General features: G+C 42.7%; 1 protein-coding gene across 3 annotated transcripts in view; it reads left to right on the forward strand.

The window, feature by feature from the left end:
• The first annotated feature begins 1,410 nt into the window (after positions 1-1,410).
• SLC35A3 (solute carrier family 35 member A3) overlaps positions 1,411-19,351 on the forward strand; it is a 28,150-nt gene continuing 10,209 nt past the window's right edge. The window contains exons 1-5 of one of the 3 annotated variants that reach the window (XM_081916091.1): positions 1,411-1,515; positions 14,552-14,756; positions 15,560-15,714; positions 15,824-15,946; positions 19,028-19,199. In XM_081916091.1, coding sequence (XP_081772217.1) covers positions 14,570-14,756; positions 15,560-15,714; positions 15,824-15,946; positions 19,028-19,199 — 637 coding nt within the window. In that variant the 5' untranslated portion in view covers positions 1,411-1,515; positions 14,552-14,569. Of the gene's footprint in view, positions 1,516-6,732; positions 7,151-7,311; positions 7,334-14,551; positions 14,757-15,559; positions 15,715-15,823; positions 15,947-19,027; positions 19,200-19,351 lie in introns of those variants that run through there. The other 2 variants (XM_081916089.1, XM_081916090.1) reach the window with 2 other exon arrangements.

Consider the following 19,351-nt stretch of genomic DNA (forward strand, 5'->3'; position numbering starts at 1 on the left):
CAACCCCTGTGACACATGGTCGTTTCCAAAGACACAATGGTATCATAATGGACACTCGCAGAGTTTGTATTGACATGTTTTCAGCTGTTTGCAGTTCAGCTTGACAGTTCACTCTTTGCTTTTGAATTTTCAGGCAAGATATCAAAAGCAAATTTATGAGGCCCTTGGTGGGCTGCCATTCATGGTGGGTGGGGCGCATTTTGCTTGAATGGTCACAGATATGCAGGTCTATCTTAGGTGGTGGGAAGGCAAATGTTATTTGGAAGGGGGCCAAGGAAGATCCTGGCTACCTGCCGTGTCTCACAAATATTGTGAGCACAAAATTTAAACAATGTCCTTTATAGTTTGTTATAAGAAAAATACTGCTCCCTTTCCTTTATGGGGTATCTAAGAGCCCATACAGATTCCTTAAGTAGGTTCTCTATTGCTAGGAGAAAATAACAGAGGCCAACCAGAGAATATTGGGAAGCAAAGCAGCTAGTAAGCATGATCTTTATTAAACTGTTGCAACAGGGTCCCCTGCTCACCCCATGCAGGGAGGGCGGAGAGGAACCTAGAACAATGGTGTTCAAGCTCTTATATAGACATTTGAAAATTGCCTCCCCTGTAGCTCAAGACCACCCCGCAAAACATCATACATCACTGAAGGGGAGGTCTACAGCAGAAAACCTGTCTGCCAGGATACCTGATAATGGTCACTGATTGCTTTTACCTAGGCATCCTGGCCATTCTTTTGTTCCTGAATCCAGGTCACAGGCTCACCCTTTTCATACACAGACGCCCTTAAGACAGGATTTATGAGCAAAGAGACAATGGGGAAGCTTTCCTATTTTCTTCCTCCTTGCAGAGAAACATTTCAGGAGAGTCAAGATGGTTTCGGGATTGCTCTCCTGTACTGTTTCAGACACATAGTTTAATATACTGTACTTATGTATGTGTTTGCCTTGTAAATTTATGAACATATGATTTATATACCTTAGAATTCCTATAACACTGTTATTGAAAGTTACCCATTCTCCTGTAGAAGAAAAAGAGAGATAATGTTTAACATGAAGGAGAACATGGTTAAATAATAATAATAATAATAATAATAATAATAATAATCAACAACAACTGTGTGAAAGAAGATAGGCTTATGGCACCATAAATCTGTCCCAGGACTGTGTGCATGGCACTTATAAAAAGGGTTGGAAGAGGTGGGCCAGGGCGACGGGTGCCTGCTGCCCTCCGCTCGCTTTCAGCCCCTCAGCCTCCTTTCCCCGGCCCTGCGGAAAGCTTCTCCCGCCCGCACTCCGGGGCTTCCCCGGGGGAAGTTCGCCCTGGAGGAGCGCGGGGCTTCGGCCTCGGAGAAAGGAAGGGCCGTCCGGGGCGCTGGGAACCGAGCGGGCGGAGCCGCAGCTGCAGCCGGAGCGTTGTCGGGGCGGGACCGGGAGTGGATGGCGGCGGCAGCGGCGGCTGGTGGGGGGGAGAAAGCAGCACCCGGAAGGGAAGCGCGCCAGGCTCCCCGCGCGGCAGGTGAGGATGGGAAGCGAAGGAGACCCGGGCGGGAAGAAGGAAGGGCAGCTCCTCGCCGAGGGAGGCAGCGGGAGGAATCGGGACCCGGAGGGGATGCGAAGCTGGAGGAGGCGGGGTTCTTCGGGGTGGGGGCGGCTTGGCTTTCAAGCACCCCCCACCCCATCCCCGAGGGATTGGGCTCCCCCACCGAACGCCGGTGGTGCCTCCGAGCATGTGCAGAGTGCCGTCCCGCCCAAGCGCAGCCAGCCCGTTCTCGGCCGTGCCTGAAGCTTTGCGATCGCGGCGAGGAAAGGAAAGTTTCGTGTTCTCTCCTTCGCCTTGCGCATTGCCCTCTGGAGTCCCTCGAGGAGCTTTGATTTTTTTTGTTCCAGGATAAAAGATGGGCTTTTTAGCTGGGAGGCAGCTCTCAGTCGGTGATGCATGAGGCCCTTGATCTCAGGGTGAAGGGTTCAAGTCCAAGATTCCCTCGCCGCGGGGGGTTGGACTAGATGACCCCCGAGGTCCCTTCCAACTCTGCAGTTCTGTGATTGGTGCAGTGGGTCAACGTGTCTGGCTGTTGGGGGTTTGAGGCTAGCCAGGGACCGCTGTGGGCTGCATTCCTGCGTTGCAAGGGGGGTTGGACTAGATGACCCCGGAGACCCCCCTCCAACTCTGCAGTTCTGTGATTCTTGTTTTAGAAATGTCTGGCGCCAAGGAAAGCGACCACTGAGCTTAGAAGTGGCTAGTTAAGCTTGAGGGTTACAAAAATGTAAGGAGACATTTGGATCAGGGATGCATGAAGTGAAGAGATATCTTGCCATTCCTTTGTGCCTTATGCCACTCCTGGCAAATAGGTTGCCTGCTTGTTGGTGGGCTCAACGTGAAGGACTGTTGAGAAACAAATTTATTACTAATGTGCATTGAGTTCTTTGGACACTCAGATGGCCTGGATTCTAGTAACTTGTACTTTGGCAAGCGAGGAACACAGGAGACATGGCAGTTAATTAGAAAGAACAGCAACTCCTCTATGGTTTTATTTAACAAATTTATGCTAGTTTGTTGCAAGCCAGGAGCATGTAGCCCAGGGGTGTAGGTAGGTAAGGAACTGGATTTTGAGGGGAAATTTGAATCTTAACACTGGGAAAGATGCAATGAAAAAGGACTGCCATTCCTTGCATATGAAAAAGACACAAACAGCCAAAACTCCCAGAATTACTACACTTGTATTAATTCAGTTTATACTGTACCTAAGGATTAATGGCACATTTGTCCAAATCTTAGGAGAAGTGCAGTGTGGTCTCACTGAGCTTTACTCTCAAGAAAATATGTATAGGTGTATAGGATTGCAGCCTAAAGTTGCTATGTGTACTTCTCCAGCTGGCACCTATCACTATATTATACAAAGAGAAAATATGGAGTGACATTTACACAATGAAAACCTTGTATGTACTATTTATGAATAAAGAGAGGGAAACGATTCCATTTACTCTTGCCACAGAGAGTTGGACACAGGAACTCCTAAGTCAATATCAAACTCTTGCTTCTCTGTGTGTGCACAGTAACAGCTAATCTGTGGAGTAATGTAAACCTATGAGGCCCAGAATTTCCTGTGCATCAGGATTCAGGTTTTGCGCTCTTCCTTATTTGATATCTGAATAGCAGCCATCTAATCACACCTTTGTGTATTGTGTCAGGGAATTTCTATTTGGCAGGGAGGAGTAGAGGAGGCTGAAGATGTATCACATGTTTTACAGGTTACAGCCTGACTCTCTACATTGCCTCTTCGAAAGGTTTTCCCACACAATTAGGTTGTACAATTTCCAGAAGTATTAAAAGCATAGTGAAACAGGTTTCTCATATCCTCCCTGGTAATTGAAATTTGGTGGCGGGGGGAGACAGTGATCTTGGAAAGTATCCTAAAATATCTGTGTCTTTGTAGAATTACTATTGAAGGGAAACTGGAGGATTAATAAATTGAATTTGATTTTTGATTGTTGAGCAAGAACTAGAAAACATAACAGGAGGGCGAAAGAGGATGTCAACTGGGAGATAAGAAATAACTCGGTGGCTTACAAAAGGAAGGCAGCGGTACAGTTAAAAAAGGGTGAGGTAGACAGAGAGCATATTGGGATCTACTGGCAAATTGTGTGAGTTGCAGTAGATCTGCATGGGTTTCCAATTCCCGATTGTTTAACGATAGCAACAGCAAAATGACTTTTCCAGCTCAGTTAGACTGCTGAAATGAAGAAAAGTTGTAGTAACTAGGAGTGGACTCTGGTGCAAAAGAAAGTAATCTCTTTTCTAGTAGTCCTATGTATGCAAACAACCGTTTCATGTCTCTTGCACCTGACTCTGGTTGGTAATCTTTTGATTCTAGGAAGAGACAAAATAGATTCAGCAAGCCTGAACTCTGCCCACCTCTGAGTTGAAAGTCAAGCTAATAATTGTCTACAAATGTTAGTGCCACTGCTACTGTCATCACTCTTTGAAAAACACATCTACCTTTGCCAAGTGCTTTGTTGAAATAACTATGGATGAGGTTGCATCACAGCTTAAGCTGTGTGAGATTTGCGTCACACCTTGAAATGGGTGGGATACCCTTTTCTGCTTTGAGCAGTGAATAAATCTTTATTTTCATGGCTGGTGAGGTGCTTTTTAGATAGTCGTCGTGAGTATTACTACTGCTGGAAGCGTGCGTTGATGTGATGTTTTGGACCACAACTTCCATCCTCTTGAAATTTAGCTTAGGTAGTATGGAACAAAGATGGGTGAGGTTAGGCGATAGCAAGTAGAACAGGAAAACTGAGGGTATTTATTCCTTCACGAATCCTGCTTTTCTGCTTGAAAAATTGCTCAAGGCACTTAACAATTGTGTTTGCGTGTTTTTAAGTGATTATACAACTTTTTTTAAAAAAAAAATACACAATCGAAACAGACAGGCAGCAGGGCAGATAAACAAGCTAAACGTAACAGAATAATAAACTTGACTAGATTTCTTCTACCTTCACACTATGAGACTGGAACATCAGTCTTAATATTTTTTTTTTAAAAAAAGCATTCTGGTTCAGGAGAAGCTTTTGAAATAATTAAAATAAGTGAAGGGTTCTGTTCTCAAAGAAATGGATACCCTGCCCCCCCCCTCAATTTTCTTTTATGGCCTGCTTCAACAACTTTTGACAATGTGAAGGGGAAAGTTGTAATTCTCTGCAAAGTACTTGCGAGTGAGGTCTGACGTTGGAAATACTGAACTAGAGAGAGAGAGGTTTGAACAAACAGAACTATGTTTACATTGATGGGTGTAGACCAGGGGCCAGATCCGGCCCAATCGCCTTCTAAATCCAGCCCGCAGACGGTCCGGGAATCAGTGTGTTTTTACATGAGTAGACTGCCCTTTTATTTATAACGCATCTCTGGGTTTTTTGTAGGGCCTGCCTGGTGTTTTTACATGAGTAGAAAGTGTGCTTCTATTTAAAATGCATCTTTGGGCTATTTGTGGGGCTTAGGAATTCATTCATATTTTTTTCCAATATATAATCCGGCCCCCCACAAGGTCTGAGGGACAGTGGACCGGACCCCTGCTGAAAAATTTTGCTGACCCCTGGTGTAGGGCAATGTGGGTAGTGCATGTGCTGACTAGCCTTTATTCATACCCCGAAGCATTGTGAGGAATTTAAATGGTGGCTCCAAGCTGCCCCGAGGTTGGGGCAAAGTTTTTCAAACTTTTTTGGGTCCACAGCTCCCTTGACCAACTACATTCCTTCTGCAACACCCCTGTGGGGCTCAGGAGCTCAGTTACATCACCCCTTGCCTGCAGAGCCAAAAGCCCCCTCACCCCTTTTCAAATACCCTCCCTTGTAGAGTGTTCCCTCAGCCTCCTCTCTTCTCCCCTCTCACTGCCGCCCCTGGTCTCTGAGCTGCCCCCCTCCCGCCCCAAAGAGAGGCGCCTCCTCACACTGCCCCACAGGGGCTTGGAAAGCACCCCCTGGCCAGCCCCAGAGGCACCATTCATCTGGGGAGCTTGTAACCAGGGCTGCAGCAACAAACAGCCCCATAAGCCTTTGGGAGGCAGAGACGCAAGAGGGCATCAGAGGAGGGAGGGAAGAAAAAAGGGACAGAGGCCATGGTTGCCCATGGCACCCCTGACCATCATTCAAGGCACCCCAGGGTGCCATAGCACCCTGGTTGAAAACCACTGGGTTAGGGGAAGACTAATACAGCTCACCACTAGGTAACTCCATTGGGGCCAAAGACCCAGTCAATGCTGCAGCCAGCCCAGATTTAGCCTATTATTGTAAGGTGGGCAAACACATGCAGCACACTCACAGTAGTAATAATAATAATAATAATATAAAAAATAATTTTATTTATATCCCACCCTCCCCAGCCAAAGCGGGGCTCAGAGCGGCTAATAACAGTAAAACAATACAGCATTCTAAAATCAATTCAGTACCTTTATGTTCAAGATTATATCTTCTAATCTGAATAATCACAGTTCCTATTTTAATTCCTAATGCCTCTATTCCATAAGGCTTAAATGTTCATAGTGCAATCCTATGCATGTCTGCTCAGGAATAGGTTCTGTTGAGTTCAGTAGGACTAGCCATAAGTGTGTTCAAGGTTGCAGGCTTTCAGCCTTAGTTTTCTAAAAGTCTCCCTTGGCTAATTTGTTCTGTTGCCCCAGTAGTTTCTACAAATAGGAAGATTTCCAGCGTAAAACCCCTGTGTTAAAACCTGAGCCCATTGCTTTTTGCCATCATATCCGCCCCCTCAAAAAACCATTGGTAAAGTATTTCTTACATTGTTTTTGACAAGGTTATAGATATTTAATATTTACCCCCAAAATTATACTGCTGAATATAATAAAAATGCACCACATCCTCTGCTGCTCAGCAAAACTCCATTCATTTTGGTCTTTCATGTACCATGCACTGTTCTAAAGAAGCAAATAAGGTTATCAACCTGCATCTTAGAAACATTTTGTAGTTGTCCATTTCCACAAACACATAGCAGGCTTAAACCTTATGTTGAAAGTTTCTATGTTCGTAAATATTTAGCATATATAAAGTGCTTTGTGGAATTCAGTCTCTGTTTTGGAGATCTTTAGTCTGAGATTTCTTATCTAGAGGAAACACGATATTTAAATAAATATCTCTAAACAGGCTGTGCTTTGCAGCGTGCTTAACAGTGAGTGGTTTATTGTTTCAGTGGAACGCGTAGCATATTGCTAGCTACACAATTTCTGACACGTCACTTGCCTTAAAGGCGGTGTTAGGTACAGCATAGCATCAAAAGTGCTTTTCTGTGTGCAAGGTACTTAAGTGTCCACATGAGGAATCGGTCTTTTGGAGTCACCTCTTAACTTAGAAAAACGTTTTCCCTACAAGAAAATGAAATCATTTTGCATATGCTACAAAGGTTGGTGTTTGCTGAAGAAGAACGGCAGCAAGCAAAATTGGCATATAGCAAGCTGATGCTACACAAAACTTGGAAATCGAGTGCTTTCTTCTAAGACAGCTTGGGAAGAAAATGTGGCATGGAACTTATCAACTGATACCTGATGGGTCGTTCTTCTCCAGCAAGGTTGACTGAATAATTCTATGTGCCTAACATTTCAGTTTTTGAAATGGCAGAAAACGGAGAGAAGATTATACTTGAAGTTAGTATATCTCTATGGTTTGTTTTGGTTTTTTTAACCATTTTCTACCGTATATGTTTTTATTAAGAATGCTCTTAAGAAAATACATAACAGTGCTGAATATGTTGGGGGTTTTCTTGTTGGCTGAACTCTTAATGGGGGTGAGGATCCAAAGAGCGACTTCTGGTATGCCAAAGGAATTAGGTATGTCAAAGAAATCTTTGCCCCCCATCCCCCTTCAAATAATAGATGTGTATATTGCAAACCACTTTTGGAAATCCCCTTAGTTTCAAAAGTGGTTTGTATGTGGCATAGTTGTTTTTCTCTTTGATTGTCATAAGCCCAAAATCTACTTGAACATGCAGAATTAGTCCTGAGCCGTTTAAGGCTTTATAGCTCAAAAGCAGCACTTTGAATTGGGCCCAGAGACTAATTGGTAGCCAGTGCAGTCGAACCAGGACCGGTGTACTATGCTCAAACTGTCTTGCTCCGATGAGCAACCTGGCTGCTGAATTCTGCACCAACTGAAGTTTCTGAACCATCTTCAGAGGCAGCCCTGCCTATAACACATTACAGTAATCTAACCTTGAGGTTATCAGAGCATAGACAACAGTAGTTGGGCTATCCCTATCCAGATAAGGGCGTAGCTGGGCCACCAGCCGAAGCTGGTTTGACATAAAAGTTGAGAAACTTGTCATTCAGGAGAAACAGCCATCTGTCTTCTGTTGGACTTGTTTATTAGGCCATAGTTAGCAGCTCGTATGTTAAGGTTGTTCATGAAAATTTAAATTGGTATTTCTTTCTGGCTTATATTTTGTTTAGTTGTTCAGATGTTATACAAATATAAAATGCGTGCAGGAGAATTTTAAGAACAGTTAGACGCGTTCTTTTCACTTCCAAGACATTTGTGCAAAACTCAAAATGCTGGTCAATGTGAAATACACCTGTCTTTGAATTGAAATGTTACAAATGTACAAATTCATTTATGCCTTGCCCCATCCCAGAATGTCAGGATACCTTACGATATTGTAACTCCTTCTTCCTGTGGGCTTATTCCTATCTTATTCCCTTACAGCTATTTCTTCTAATCCCTGAACAGTTTTTTTTAAAAAAACCACAGATATCGTTCTCATTCCCTTTTGTCCTTGTCAGATTAGCATTTCTTCACCTAAGTTGCCATAAGCAACTCATACGATTTCATGAAATAACGCTTTCTGAGCTCTCCCGCTTTCATTTGATACTGAAATCAAGGCTGGGTCTGTTCCCAGATCATCCTCTTCTTGGGTACCAGGCATCCATTAGGTTCCTAAATGTAGCATCATCTACAATAGAAAAGGTGTAAAGAAAAGGTGAAATTGGTCACAGATGCATTGGAAAGTCACCTAGCTGTAAACTTACTTCCTTCCTTTTAGTCTTAGTGATAGCTACTACCACTTTGTGCTATAATCCTCTATCCCAAACTTTGGTTTTCAGTTCTAAATCCACATTGCTCTGGAAAACTCAAGGCAAGAACCCATCAGATATTTTTCTCTGTAATGTCATTGGGAAATAAGTATTGTGGGACGTTAAGTTCACATTTGATTAAGACTGCAGTATTCAGTTGATAGATATATTAATCAGTTTTTAAAAAAAACTTTTGGTCAAGCAAAAAGTTGCTGGTTATCTGGCCAGCAGATTGAAAAAAACTTTATTATTTTAATATTTGCTTGGAAAAGGAATAGTATTGGGTGCCATCCTAAAATAACATTTGTGTGTGTGTCCTAAAGTGCCACAGTAGTAGTATACTGAGTTTCACATATATATCTCAAATCAGTTTACAAAACCTAGTAAAAACCATTAAGAACAGTGTAAAAAAATAAGAAAAGATGAATTTAAAAAACAATACAAAACGGACACCCCTGGCAGAGATCTGTTCAGCCAACTGGGAAAACTTGTTGGAGCAAAAAGGCATTTTAATTGCTTCCGGAAAGTATAAATAGTGGGAGGAATTTATCGCATCTGGATTTCTTCTCTAAGGAAGCTATTCAGCATCCTTGACTGGCTAGCAGGTAATAGGAGCTTGCTGAATAGGTAGCACCTGACCATCATAATTTCCTGCCCTCCGAGCCAGTGCGGACAGGACAGGGTGAGGGGTTGAACAGCTTATTATTATTATTATTATTAATTTATTAAAATTGTATAACGGCCTTCAGCCATAGATCACAGGGCAGTTTGCAACATTAAAATACAATTGGAAAACAGACAAACAAAATGCATAATAAAAAATAAGAGCAAAAATAAACTAGAAATCCCCACTCTAACGCATATTTAAGGGTACCGTATTTTAACCAGCCGAAATCGTCTCAGGCCTTCTCCTAAGGCTGTCATAGATTCCCATACACCCACCCCACTGCTGATAAGAGGCCATTGGAGAACGCACAGCGGAACATTTTTTGCAAGCCCCAGACCCTCCAAGTGTCCTTATTTTCTAGGGACAGATCTGGATTTAACAGAAGCCATCCAGGTTTCTGATTTGATCCTGGAATGTTCCGCTTTTCCTTAGGATGTCTCTATTTCCATCGGAGAAATGTTGGAGGCTGTGAATTTATGCGACCCTCCACACACCCAAGCCAAGGAGATAAGTCACTAGAAGACATCTGAAAGCAGCTCTGTAAAGGGAAGTTTAAAAATGTTTTTTTTTCTAGGTTTTTTATATTTGTTGGAAGCCACCCACAGTGGCTGGGGCAACCCAGTCAGTTGGGTGGGGTATAATAATAATTAATAAATAATAATAATAATAATAATAATAATAATAATATACCTTGCCCATCTGGCTGGGCCTCCCCAGCCACTCTGGGCAGCTTCCAACAAAATACTAAAATACAGTAATGCATCAAACATTAAAAGCTTCCCTAAACAGGGCTGCCTTCAGATGTCTTCTAAAATAATGTCCCTATTTTCATCGGAGAAACGTTGGAGGGAATGCTGCCCTCTTGAGAGCGGAGGAGCTACACAAGTCCAGTGAGCTCCATGCTCTTCCCCTTCCTGTCTTGGGGGCAGAGAAGGAGGAAGCTGAGAAGGCTGGAGGTTGGCCTGTCTTCCCTGTCAAAATGGCACCCAGCAGCAACCAGCCCCTTAGAGAGCGTTGAAGGCTTTGTACCCAGAGAGGCTCTTCTTTCCTGACTTTTATTTTTTCTTACTTTGGCATCATTGCAAAAGCAGCGTTGCAGCTCATGCCAGCTATCCCCTCCATAGAGGCAGAGCAGGCATTGGCCTCCTCTGCTGAGCATCTCTCTCATCCTCTTACGAGAGGCAGTCCTGGACCGTGGCAAGAGGGAAGCATCATGGCGCCTAGCCTGGGAGGGACCAGTGCAATGGAGAAGGTTAGCAAGTCCCCGTTTCCCACCTCTCCCAGTGGCAAGCAACTTCGCCTCTCTGTTATGGGGTAAAGAGCTGGAATGGGGTAAGAGCCAAACGGCCTGACGGAGGAACGAGCAAAGCCGAGATAGATGGCAGCTTCTCTTTCCACGCTCTGAGTTTCTTTCCATGAAGCTTTTATCGAGGGTGAATAAGTAGCTAAAAGGTAAAGGTACCGCTGACCATTAGGTCCAGTTATGACCGACTCTGGGGTTGCAGCGCTCATCTCGCTTTATTGGCCGAGGGAGCCGGCGTACAGCTTCCGGGTCATGTGGCCAGCATGACTAAGCCGCTTCTGGCGAACCAGAGCAGCGCATGGAAATGCTGTTTACCTTCCCGCCGGAGCGGTACCTATTTATCTACTTGCACTTGAGGTGCTTTTGAACTGATAGGTTGGCAGGAGCAGGGACCAAGCAATAGGAGCTCACCCCGTGACTGGGATTCGAACCGCCGACCTTTTGATCGGCAAGTCCTAGGCTCTGTGGTTTAACCGACAGCGCCACCCGCAGGCCTCCCAAAAAGCTTGTCACCCACACACGCCCACAATATCCTGAAAACTGGCCTTTCTCTTCTTCTCAGACATATGTAGACACTCTCAAGCCCAGAAGACTTTCATCATCATCATCATCATCCTCATAAAATTTTATTTATATCCCGCCCTCCCCAGCTGAAGCCGGGCTCAGAGCGGCTAACAACAATGAGAAAAGTTTGATAAGATGTTGGGGTGGGGAATTGTAAGAGCCAAACAAAATTGTTATTTTAAATATAAATTTGAGAAACTGATTTGCTGAGTGATTGCCCCCATGTTGGAGGCTAACTTCATGCGGTGTTAACCATATAATTAGTTATATAATAACTTCCTGTGGCTTTATGGTATGGCTTTATGTTGCTGTAAACTGCTTTGTTATATATATATTTATGATACAGCAGTATACAATTTTTAAAAAAGAAATACATAAATACCTTTATGAGGGCCAACGAAAATGTCACAACATTTTGGCAAGCTTGCTCTTTGTAAGGTGAAAAAAGCCGGTTTAATGTCAAGTGAAGGATGTCAGCTGGAGACAAAATAAGAAAGGAAGTGGTATGGGAGGGGAAATTATGGACATATGTTGACAACAGGAGCAGGAAACCTGATTTTGAGATATTGTATTAAATTTAAGTAATTTGGTTTGATTTGTTATAATTTGGAAAAATAATTAAAATAATTAAAACCTTTTGGCAAGCTTGTGAGTTCTGCACAACTCTTCATCAAACATGAATGGGGGGTGGAATGAGAAAAGTTTTTTGGGGTTTGTTAAGTACAAAAAAATTGTGATATTAGAGCCATAAGGTCAGAGGTGTAGGCTCTGAGATAGAGATGGCAGCCAGAATAAGTTTCTCTCAGGTGTTACACCCCAAAGAGCAATAGCTCTCTATTGTGGGATGATAAATCCTGACATGTAACCCAGATCTGCCCTGTACCTTAAACAAAACAATCAGATTCCAAGATAAGTAGAAAGCAGAAGTAAAGAAAAACAGGGGCGTCTTTATCTTGGTGAAATTAGAGATTAAGTTTGAATAATGTACTAGTTAAGAGAGAAGCAAAATAGTGCAGTATAGCCTTGTTGGTGATGGAGATGTAACCCTCAAAAGTCAAAGTGTTTGTATCCTGAATCAGGGATAAGAGGGTTGTGTCCACCTAAATTCTACTCAAATCAGACCCATGGAAATTAATTGGGAGTGGGTTCCTTTTATGATCTGATCATGCAGTTGTAACACCAGCTAATTGGCACTGAAGGCAACCAAGTTAGTGTTCCTGGCCTTCCAGGATAGTATTGCAGGTCTTTTCATTCCTTTGTGTACCATGTCTCCAAAGGCCTGTGTTGATCTCCAGACAAACTTAAATTTTGTTCTGCTGCAACAGGAAGCCGGCAAGGTCATTGTCAAAGTATAGATGCCTTTGATAACCTTTCAAGTAATCTGTAGAAGTTACCTCAGCAGACTGAGGGGCCTATTTGGCGAGCCTGAGAGTGGATTCCTCTCCCTCATTGATTCCAGAAGATTAAATTTGGATATAGCTGTCCATGGCCCCCAGCCTGGCTCTGACAATTTGTATAGCTTTCTTGTGTATTAAGGGCACGATGCAACTCTTGTGCAACCCTAATAAAGTCTACATTTGGTGGGAGAGTACGCTCCAAAGTCTGCTTTATTAACAGTATGCTCCTGTTAGTATGGAACTACATGAGACAACACCAGGCCCAAATATTCATGCACACACAGCACTCTAGTAAAGTTGTACGTAAGACCCTCAAAGTGTCACTATTTTCCAGGGACAGTCCTGGATTTACAGAAGTTTTCTAATTTGATCCTGGAATGTCCCACTTTTCCTTAGGACATCCTTATGGAGGGTATGGTTATGTCCCCCCCCCCCAGCGATAAGTAACTTTACAACCTTTAGAAGATATCTGAAGGTAGCCCTGTATAGAGATTTTTTTTTAAAAAAAAAAGTTTAATGTTTTATTACGTTTTCATATATGTTGGAAGCCTCCCAGAGTGGCTGGGACAACCCAGTCAGATGGGTGGGGTATGATGATACTACTACTGATGATTGATGATGGAATAAGGTAAAGGTAAAGGGACCCCTGACCATTAGGTCCAGTCATGGCCGACTCTGGGGTTGCGACGCTCATCTTGCTTTATTGGCCGAGGGAGCCAGCGTACAGCTTCCGGGTCATGTGGCCAGCAGCCTCTGGTGAACCAGAGCAGCGCACGGAAATGCCATTTACCTTCCCGCCGGAGCGGTACCTATTTATCTACTTGCACTTGATGTGCTTTCGAACTGCTAGGTTGGCAGGAGCAGGGACTGAGCAACGGGAGCTCACCCCATCGTGGAGATTCGAACTGCTGACCTTCTGATCGGCAAGTCCTAGGCTCTGTGGTTTAACCCACAGCGTCACCCACGTCCCTGATGATGGAATAGGGCATCTGTATTTTCAGTGGAGAAATGTTGGAGGGTATGGTATGTGTGTAAATGTGACTTCCAGTGGGGGAAGGAGAGGCGCTGAAACCATCAGATACAGAAGAATAGCTGCCAGCTCTTGAAAAATCATGATGAAATTCTAAAGGTGTGTAAAAGAGTAGGTTGGAGTTGCTTTTTACACAGTTCTGACTTTTTAATCAGCTTTTGCTATGCCCCATTTTCAAATGGGGAACCTGTGGCCAGACCAATGTTATTGGACTACAACTCACATCAACCCCATAGGGAAGGATGATGGGAACTGTAGTCTAGGTTCCCTATTCCTGCTTTGACATTCAGTGCTTGGTCTTTTCCATAGATTTCACCAGCAGTGAAATTATTCACTGCCACACAGACTGTTTTGTTCCGGCAGGCTTTCTGTTAGTGTTGGCATTTGAAGTGGACTCTGTTACTTCCTTGCTGTGCTGCTTTGATTGTTTTATTGCATGATGAATGTTGTTGGCTGCACTGAATGCTACTTTAGTAAGTGGAAGGGCAGGTTATAAATCAGAATCACCCATCTGTTAGTTAATTTGTAAAATAAACATCCCATGTACACCCCTCCTTAGTAACATGGGGTGGTTTTTTTTAACTACCTGCTGATTTGTGGGTATTTATATAGTTTAAAAAGACACATTTGTTTTTCTTAACTGTCTTCAAAATGCTTCCTGCTTTTGTTTTAATTGGGGAATTTAATTGGGTACTTGAAGTTTTAATTGGGGAATTGACAGGCGGCTCAAAGAAAAACCCAGTGAGCAATAGTCCTTAAAGCAAGTAGCAACAGCCAAAGTACGCAAAAACAAGGTATTGTTCTGTTGTATTGGCTCAGCGCTGCCACCATAGACCATTTGTTCTACCTGTAATGCAGTGGCTTCATTTAAAAAAACTTGGTTCGTTACTCCTTGACTTCAGAGACTTCTTTTTGTACTGAAAGCAATTCCTAAACAGGCTTCAACATATTATTTTACTCAGTAATCCCTGTTTTACATTTGATATATATGTTTTCTTTTCCTTCCCCCCCCCCCCAGGAAAGCGATAGTCAAGCTATGTCTACCAACTTAAAATACCTTTCCTTGGGGATTTTGGTCTTCCAGACAACTAGCTTGGTTTTGACTATGCGGTATTCAAGGACACTGAAAGAAGAAGGACCTCGTTATCTATCTTCGACTGCAGTGGTTATTGCTGAGCTTTTGAAGATCACGGCGTGTATTTTGTTGGTTTACAAAGACAGCAGTAGGTGTCTGCTATATGTTTGTTTGTTTGTTTGCTTGTTTGTTTGTTTATTATGAGGGGGTTAATACTTTTTTCAATACAAGGTGGGACCTTTAGCAAAATATTGCATTGTATCCTCCCTCCAAAATGAATTGTTCGTGTTCAGTGTTGCAGGAACCCGTCTTCCTAAAAAAGAAAATTCCACTCTTCTTCCCACACCTACCTGTCTTTTGTTTCCCCCAACTGTATTCCACAGCTACTGAGCATGCTCAGACCTCATTGGGCTGGGGTTTTTTTGGGGGGGGGAGCAGTTTGACCTCTTAATCTTGTTTGTGCGTGTGTAAAAAAAATAAAAAATTCCACGTCTTGTAAACTCAGGTTTTCCCATCCACAATTATAATCTTCTTGTTTCTTGGTGGTCCTGTTATTGCTACAATTCTGTTGCCACTCACCACTTGAATTAACTATTAGAAATGTACGGAATTGTATTTTGGACACAGCAACAACTTCTTCATTTTGCTGCCAGTGTTCCTAGTGCTGAAGAGACGAGTTAGATGTCTTCATCAGCAGGAACTAGATATTGCTATATCTTAATCGGGACAAACCATTGTCAGCTTTGCACAGTTATGCAGTGAAGACACCGCGGTAAACCCATTGCTGTAAATGGACATTAACTACATAGCTATGCAAATTTTTGCTTAGGAATGTCATGTTTAAAAGCAAAGCTCTAAAAGTTTTTAGCAAAAAAGCTTGTTATAATTAATAGGCCACACTAATCTGTGTTAAAACTTACAAGGAGTTTATTATCCTCTCTTTTTGCATAGAGTGCAATTTACGATCTCTGAACAGAGTGTTGCATGATGAAATCCTTAATAAGCCTATGGAGACACTTAAACTGGCTATTCCTTCTGGGATTTACACACTACAGAATAATCTCCTGTATGTTGCCTTGTCAAACCTAGATGCAGCCACTTACCAGGTATGGTATGCTTTTGAGGAGTTTGCTGTTGCTTGTTTGTTTGTTTTTAATATTGTGCACACAAATAATGAGTCATTAATCAAGAGTCATCTTGATTTGGTCTTTTCAGGTCACGTATCAGCTGAAAATTCTTACCACTGCGTTATTTTCTGTGTCCATGCTCAGTAAGAAATTAGGTGTGTATCAATGGCTTTCATTAGTGATTTTGATGGCTGGAGTTGCATTTGTACAGGTAAATATTAACATAAACATACTCCTGAATATTAAAAGTGTAGATCTTATTTGCTTTACTACTTAATACCTGGGGTAGTATCCAGTGCTTTCCCCCCAAATAAATAAATAAAGTTTAGGGGTACTTTCATTATCCTACTCATATTAAAATACTGCCCCTCAATGAGGCCAAACTTAGATTCACAAAATGTTTAGGGGTATGCGTACCCCTGCTTCTCCCCAGAAAAAAAGCACTGGTAGTATCCAACGAAGGACTTTTGGCTTCACAGTGGAACATCCCTTCCTTCTCTCCCTCTGTGCCTCCTAAATCTGTTCTGGGAGGATTGCTTTTTTATTGATATGTATAAATGAGAGAATAGGGGTGGAATCCTTATGAAATGTTGATTCCCAGATCAGTTTATCCATTGACTGCAGATGCTGTCAGCTGAGAAATGAGACAATACAGAGTACAGTGGTACCTTGGGTTAAGAACTTAATTCATTCTGGAGGTCTGTTCTTAACCTGAAGCACTACTTTAGCTAATGGGGCCTTCCGCTGCTACAGCGCTGCCACCACGCAATTTCTGTCCTCATCTTGAAGCAAAGTTCTTAACTTTTTCTGGGTTAGCGGAGTCTGTAACCTGAAGCGTCTGTAACCCAAGGTACCACTGTACAAGACACAAAATCATAGCCCCAGTAAAATATCAAAGAAGATCCAAGAGACTTTAAAACATTTAAATATTTGGGCACTTGCTTAGTAATAAATGTATGGGTACCTTCTAGGAACATTTTCAGAAGGGTGTTTTAAGATTGGCCAGGAAAGAGTCTCATAATAAGATATATTGTGTGTTCTCTACAGTGGTAACTCAGGTTACATACGCTTCAGGTTACATACGCTTCAGGTTACAGACTCCCAGAAATAGTGCTTCAGGTTAAGAACTTTGCTTCGGGATGAGAACAGAAATTGTGCTCCGGCGGCGCGGCACCAGCAGGAGGCCCCATTAGCTAAAGTGGTGCTCCAGGTTAAGAACAGTTTCAGGTTAAGTACGGACCTCCGGAACGAATTAAGTACTTAACCTGAGGTACCACTGTATTCTGCTGATAAAAACTGTTGTAAAAGAACACATGAAGGACAGTTTTGACACGTTGCCTACAGACTGTGTCCCACTAATAATAGTGTTTCTTTCCGGGATCATGCACATTTTCACAGTCTTCCTAAGCCAACATTTAGCTTGGGATGTTGTCTGAAGCAGATCAATAAGTGCAACAGAACCTCAGGATCCATTTCATGTGTTTGAACTTGGTTGCAATGAAGCTGGGCAAACTCTTTTCTCTGTGTTCATGTCACAAAATCCATAATTGGATATTAAATGGCAAAAGAGGAATAAAGAAATAGAACACAATTGCAATCAGTTCTTTTGTCAATAAATGTCCCTCCCTGGATCTCTGCTTGTGATTCATTCATCAAATATACCTTAAGGGTGCACTGAACTCCTGATTAATTGAACATTGATAAGCAGATGTGATTCTGCGGAGCAACATGGGCCAAATGTTCACAACTCTTTTGGGCACTGTTTAATAATCTTGTTATTTTGGAAGGAAGTAGCAGAATAAATACTGTCCTAAACATATTTCACATGTTCAATTTATGCATGCTGTTCTGGGATATGATCCCAAGATATAGGCCATGTCACCAGTAAACGTACCTAGTTCTTTAGGGGCACCACTTACAAAACATAGAATTCAGTGCTCCCAGTGTTGAACATCTCTTGAAAGACTTGCTGGATTAGTTGTTGTTGTTGTTGTTGTTGTTGTTGTTGTTGTTGTTATTTCCTGCACATCTGGCTGGGGTTCCCCAGCAACTCTGGGCAGCTTACAGCATATATAAAACATTAAAAACTTCCTGATACAGGGCTACCTTCAGATGTCTTCTAAAAGTTGTGTAGTTTTTTATGTCCTTGACATCTGAAGGGAGGACATTCCACAGGGAGGGCGCCACTACTGAGAAGGCCCTCTGCCTGGTTAGGTAACACACAAACAGCATTTAATAAAATAGTAAACCTGAAAACCCCCCAAACGCTTCAGAAGACTGGATTAAGAACTAGATGTTTTTATTAGCATGCGTTACAGCACATGTCTGTTTGTGTTTGTTTGGAAACATGGCTCTCTGTATTCAGTAAGTTTTAGTCTCAGGTAAACATGCTTAACCTTGCAAATGTGCAGCCCAGTCCAAAGCATGTTTTCTCGGAAGTCACAATTAAGTGTCCACAGGGATGCAACCTTGTACTACCAGCACATGCACACTTATATGAGAGTATGTCTCATTGAGATAAGCAGGACTGGCTTCTGCATAAACATCAGGGCAACCTGCATATGTTTAGAGCCACAAACCAAAAAGTTGCCAAAACAAAATGGTGGGCATTAATTTGGGTGGAATTTTTTTTTTTTTAATGTGAAGGACTATGCCTAGGCATGGGACGCAGTTGGTGCTGTGGGTTAAACCACAGAGCCTAGGACTTGCCGATCAGAAGGTCGGCGGTTCGAATCCCCGCAATAGGGTGAGCTCCTGTTGTTTGGTCCCTGCTCCTGCCAACCTAGCAGTTCGAAAGCACGTCAAAGTGCAAGTAGATAAATAGGTACCACTCTGGCGGGAAGGTAAACGGCGTTTCCGTGCGCTGCTCTGGTTCGCCAGAAGTGGCTTAATCATGACCCGGAAGTTGCATGCCGGCTCCCTCAGCCAATAAAGCGAGATGAGCGCCGCAACCCCAGAGTCGGTCATGACTCGACCTAATGGTCAGGGGTCCCTTTACCTTTACCTTTATGCCTAGGCAACTTTTAAAGGGGATTATTAAAAACCCAATTCAATTGTCAGTACAGTTTGATTCACTGCAAACTTGGAATGCCATCAATAGCTGCTCATGGGTATAAAGATGTGTATAAGGACTAAACAAGAGCTGGATGAGAAATGTTTCTGGTATTTCATTGCCTCTTTTCGCTTCTTGTCAGCAAGAACAAAGCACAAGCTTCTGCGCTATATTAAATTATATTTGGCAACTTGCTGTACGATTTTAATATACATGTTTTATTTTGCTTGTTTCCTTTAGTGGCCATCAGATTCACAAGAAGCAGCCACTAAAGAACTCTCAGCAGGATCACAGTTTGTGGGCCTGATGGCAGTACTTATAGCCTGCTTTTCAAGCGGATTTGCTGGAGTGTATTTTGAGAAAATCTTGAAAGAAACAAAACAGTCAGTATGGATCAGGAACATTCAGCTGGGTGAGTCTTGTTTCGAGAAAAAGACAGAACGGAGATTCAGATTTCCAGCAGAATCTAATCGGAGTACCTCAACATGCTTTAGTGTAATTAAATTGTTACAGAAGCATATGCCAAATTTGCCATTAACTTTGCTAACAGGAACTCTAAACGCT

The sequence above is a fragment of the Podarcis melisellensis genome (assembly GCF_964234715.1).
Source record: "Podarcis melisellensis genome assembly, chromosome: 6".
Classification (NCBI taxonomy): domain Eukaryota; kingdom Metazoa; phylum Chordata; class Lepidosauria; order Squamata; family Lacertidae; genus Podarcis; species Podarcis melisellensis.